Raw genomic sequence first — 5000 nt, 5'->3', positions numbered from 1 at the left:
AAGTGAATTCTCACCAGTCCAGCCGCACCCCCTGATGCAAGCCATGAAAAAGCTTGCTTATTAGGGTTAAAACGAACCTGAAGAAGAAACAATTCAATGAAACTTCAAATAATTTTCTTTCAGAAAGGGACCACTCTTTAAGACAGAAGATAATATTATAACTGAGGAACATCGTATCATTGCTTATTTAAAACCAGGGACAAATTCTTTTGAGACTATTCAAAATATTTAAGATTACTGAAAGTATAGGATAACAATGTTTTATTGAGAAACACTGTGAAAAACAGTTATTTCACAAACCTCATTCTTTCTCTTTAAACTGATACACCCTAAACAGCAAGGGCAATGAACAGACCAGTTCCTTTAGAGAGACTATTGCTCTCAGGCAACGTACAGCTGGGCAAACAGTTAGGTTTAATTTCTGCTCGTGTGTGGGTGAATACCAGCTATGTGTTGGGGGAGAGTCCACAAGGGGAGTGAAGCAGACGGCAAAAATGTGTGACTAGTAGGGGAAGAAGAAGGCTATTTGTAATACTATCTAGGGTATGCTGGGGAGACCTGGTCAAATTCTGGCCCCACTTGCTAGAAGAAGTATTAACATTAACCAAATTTAAACAGTACGATTCTGAACAATTCCTTGCTCATGGATTACGGTAAAGTGGCTTTGAAACTGTGTTGAGGTAATTGAAGTTCTTCACTTTTGCATCAAGAGGTAATGAGTGTAATAAAGAGCTTGTTAATAATAATAATAATAATAATAATAATAATAATAATAATAATAATAATAATAATAATAATACCTTTATTTGCATAATAAAAATATTTACAAAAATTAAAATATCTCCAAAAGGTAAGAACTATAAATTTACGAGCAATATAGATATTTCTCTGTTTAAAACTGTTTTAAAACTTCCAAATCAATAAGTAAGTAAATAAAAAATAAAATAAAAATAGAAAAGTCATTTAATATTTAATATTAGATCTGGCAATAATAATAATAATAACAATAATAATAATAATAATGGCGGCAAGTAAGGCGGACGTATGTTTTTTAGTCTAAGCTAAAAGATTCGTCAGTTGAAAGCGAGCCAAGTCTAGAGCATCAGAGCACTTACAGAAAGTATATAGTATGCTTAGCTGCTTGTTTGACAAGTTGTTCAAACGAGTTGGTGTCTCTGGACGGGAAAATAACTTTGAACAAATTCTTCCAAAAAAAACAGTTTCATAATTGTAAGTCGAATCAATGGCGAGCGGTTCACAGACTGGAAGAAAAAACGGGAGAATGAAATGGACGGAGGAGATGACAAGTGTCTTGTTGGAGTGCAAGAGGAAAGCTGTTGAGCTCACTAGTTCTGATAACCCTCTGCTTCAAGATAACGGAAGGAAAAAGGGTTACATGTGTTTGATGAAGGAGTTGTGGGAGGAGCGAGGATATAAAGACCTTGGATTGACAGACAAAATTTACGGGATCAAGCGGCCAGAACAGAAAAAACTCTCGGCAATGTAACACTGACGATGGCTGGTAATGTTGGAACAAGGAATAGTGGAAAAAGAGAACAAGTTGTGGTTGAAAGTTATTTATTGGAGGCAGATTGTAGTAAGAACTCGGAATTTGAGACGAAGTTACATATTGTAGATAGAACTAAAAGTGGAGATATGCAAATAACAGAAGAGGATAGTGTGATTGTGGAAACAACAACAATCGATGACAAAGAGCGTGAGTTATTGGAGTCAGCTAGTAGCATTCTTTTGTCTATTAGTAATACGCAAGGTGATTTTACTGAGCGTCATGTTGACACAAAAGAAAGACCAACAATGAGCGATTTAAAAGGCATAAACAAGGTCATAACTACGCTAATGAGCCAAAGTGAGTTATCCCCAGGGGGGGACTCATTCCAATATTTGTGGATCGCGAATTGTGTTCTGTATTCTGTGATCGTCGCCTTTCTTTTGTTAAAAGGATGGAAGAAAAACACCCCAGGCCATTCTAACATCTCGCGGAAACCAACACCGAAATGGAAGATAGTTTATGAGAAAAAAGTTATGGAAACAAGAAAAAAAATCTCAATTGCAAAGGCAGAAATGGAGAGAATAAAAGAAAATCGAAAGCTCACAAAAAGAGGTCATAAGAACAGGGCCTTTTTGGAAAAGGAATGTAGGAAAATCTCGGTGCCTGAGCTCGTAAGTTACATGGATAAAAACAAGATGCTAATGCGTAAGTTGAAGAGAGGTTTTCGTAACAAAAAGGATATGGAGAAATCGAGGGTGCTGAACCAGCAATTCCAAGAGGAACCCGGAAGAGTGTATGATGGTTTTAATTGCATGTCAAAGAACATTGGTAATCAAACAAGTGAACGACAAAAACATAAGACTCGCACCGACACAAGTGAGGAAAACAAACAAAGGTTTGAAAACATTGACGAGGCAAGTGGATACTGGAAAGAGTTGTGGGAGACAGGGGACTGGTGACAAATCAGCGATATGGCTACAGGAAGTCAAGAGAGCAATACATGGGTGTGTCCCTCCCCCAGATGAGGGGGAATGGAGCCTAACGGATGATGGAATAGTTAAGATCATTGGAAAGAAGAGAAACTGGAGCGCTCCTGGTCCAGACAAACTAGCAAACTATTGGGAGAAGAAAGCTGAGGTGTTGCATAATGGTGTCACAGCAAGCTTTAAGGCAATTTCGATGGCCCAGACTGATTTTCCTATCTGGTTTGCGGGGGGCAAAACATCACTGATCCCCAAAGGGGCAGAATTTTCAAGTAACAACCAAAGGCCGATAACACGCCTCAACACAGTTTACAAATGGTTTACTGCATGTCTGTTGGTTCCAGTGGATGAGCACCTGGAGGAACATGGTTTAATGGAGGCTGAGCAGTGGGGAGCTAAGAAGGGGTGCAGTGGCACAATGGATAATTTGTTGATCGACAAAATGGTCACACAAGACTGTCATCGTGGTAAAAGGAACCTGAGTATGGCATGGGTAGACCTCACACAGGCATATGACTCCGTTGATCATGATTGGCTCTGCAAAATGATGGGAGGGGTATAGATTGTCTAAGCCACTGAGCATTAAGGTGACAGACCTTCTCTACATTGACGATCTTAAGATCTATGCAGCGTCGGAGAAGAAGTTGAATACCGTCCTTAGATCAACCAGAGGTAAGATGCAAGACATAGGGCTTCAGTGGAACCCTAAGAAGTGCTCAGTCGTGCATGTTAAGAGGGGTGTAAAAGTGGAAGATGCGGAAGGAGTTAAGTTTGATGAGTCATCAGTCATACAGTGTTTGAAAGAAGGCAAGCAGGACAAATTTCTTGGAGTACTGGAAACATCGAGACAAGAAGATCAATTGGCCTTTAAGGTTGCCTCAGAGGAGTATTTAAAGAGACTCTCTGTTATATGGTCCAGCCCTCTTTCAGATTACCATCGAGTGGTAGCTTCAAACCAGTATGCCCTGCCTGTTCTGAGTTATTTAATGTGGACCCAGCACCTGCCAGTCACTGACCTTCAACAAATCGATCGAGAAGCACGCAAGATCGTGGTCAGCAATGGTGGTAAACATCCTTTGGGTTCAACCGCATTGTGCTATCTATCGTGGGATCAGGGCGGGCGAGGCCTGAGATCGGTGGAGGAGGAGTATAAGGCCATTAAGATCAAAGGCGCACTTAAACTGTTCAAGAACACTGATCCGACAATGGAGCTTGTTCGGAAGTTCAAAGAACGTTCAGGTGTGCTAGGCCATAGCTCACTCATCAAGGAGGTGACAAAGTTTAGAAGAGATCTTGGATTAGAGCTATCTCTTACATACCCTACCCCAATGTGCTGCACGGAGGAAGGTGAAGTACTGAAAGAGTCAAACATCAAGCAAAAGCTAAGAAGCGCACAGCAGAAGAAATTGAAAGATCAGGTATCAGGCCAAGCTTGGCAGGGAAAATTGATAGCTTCTCGATGGGAGGAAGAACAAGAAGGATCTGGTACAGGGGATGTCCGACAATCCCATAGCTTTAGTTGGCTGTGGCAATTGAGGACATGTTCGACATATGTTATCGCTGGCGTGTTTGAGCTGTACGAACAGTTACTTCCCACTCGAGTGTACCACAGTAAGAAGACAAGAACGGGGTCAGACCAGATTATGTGCCGTTTATGTGGCAAGGCAGCTGAGACGATGGTCCATGTATTAGCTGGTTGCTCTGCGCTTGCGCAGTCCAAATATCTGCAATGGCATAATGCGGTGTTGAAAGTAATTTTTTTTGAGATGTTGTACAGCCTAGACCTAATGAACAGTGTACCGCCATGGTATTCACTGAGCGAGCCTAAACCTGTCTATCAAAATGACCGAGCCCAAGCCTTCTGGGATGTCCCTGTTTATGCAGATCATGTGACGGTGAGAGCTAACAGAATTGATGCCCGAATAGTGGATAGCACAGCAAAATCTGTCATCTTGCTGGAGATGAGCTGTCCTTGGATGAATAACAGGGAGATCAAGAGCTGCGAGAAGACGGAAAAGTATGCCCCATTGCAACTGGAATTGAAGAGGCAGTTTCCTGGATATCAAGTGAAACAGTTTAATATCGTAATGGACGTGTTAGGAGGATACAGTGAGGAACTGGTGAACACCATCTGAAGTCTTGTAGGAGTTAAAAGGGGCAAAGAAGTATTTTGAAAATGCAGAAGGTCGTTTTGTCTGAAAGTCTGCACATTGCAAGATCTTTCAAAGTGTTAACATAAGCAGATACTTACTCCGGTCAGAGACAACAGAACAATTATTTAGGATCGTCTTAGATGCTTTAATATTATTGTTTTAATAGGTCTGAAGAGATTCATTTCACATTTCTACCTTTTTAAGAATCGAAGTTAACCTTTTAATTCGCTTATATATAGATCGATATATGTAGATACGAACTTTTTAGATATATTCAGGTTATTTTTACAGCCTTTAGGTTACGCAATTGCGCCCTATTGAGCTATGTGCTAAGCTAGCATACGAACGTTTATA

At 40.5% G+C, this 5000-nt stretch overlaps 1 protein-coding gene across 1 annotated transcript in view; it reads right to left on the bottom strand.

The window, feature by feature from the left end:
- The window catches only part of LOC137977398 (general transcription factor 3C polypeptide 2-like), a 35068-nt gene that overhangs the window by 3004 nt on the left and 27064 nt on the right, over positions 1-5000 (bottom strand). The window contains exon 15 of the mRNA XM_068824618.1: positions 1-77. This exon is cut by the window's left edge and continues 3004 nt beyond it. Coding sequence (XP_068680719.1) covers positions 1-77 — 77 coding nt within the window. The remainder of the gene's footprint in view (positions 78-5000) is intronic.

The sequence above is a fragment of the Montipora foliosa genome, chromosome 11, assembly GCF_036669935.1.
Source record: "Montipora foliosa isolate CH-2021 chromosome 11, ASM3666993v2, whole genome shotgun sequence".
Classification (NCBI taxonomy): Eukaryota; Metazoa; Cnidaria; class Anthozoa; order Scleractinia; family Acroporidae; genus Montipora; species Montipora foliosa.
The sequence above is the reverse complement of the archived record's forward strand: the minus strand, read 5'-3'. Positions and strand labels throughout refer to the sequence as shown.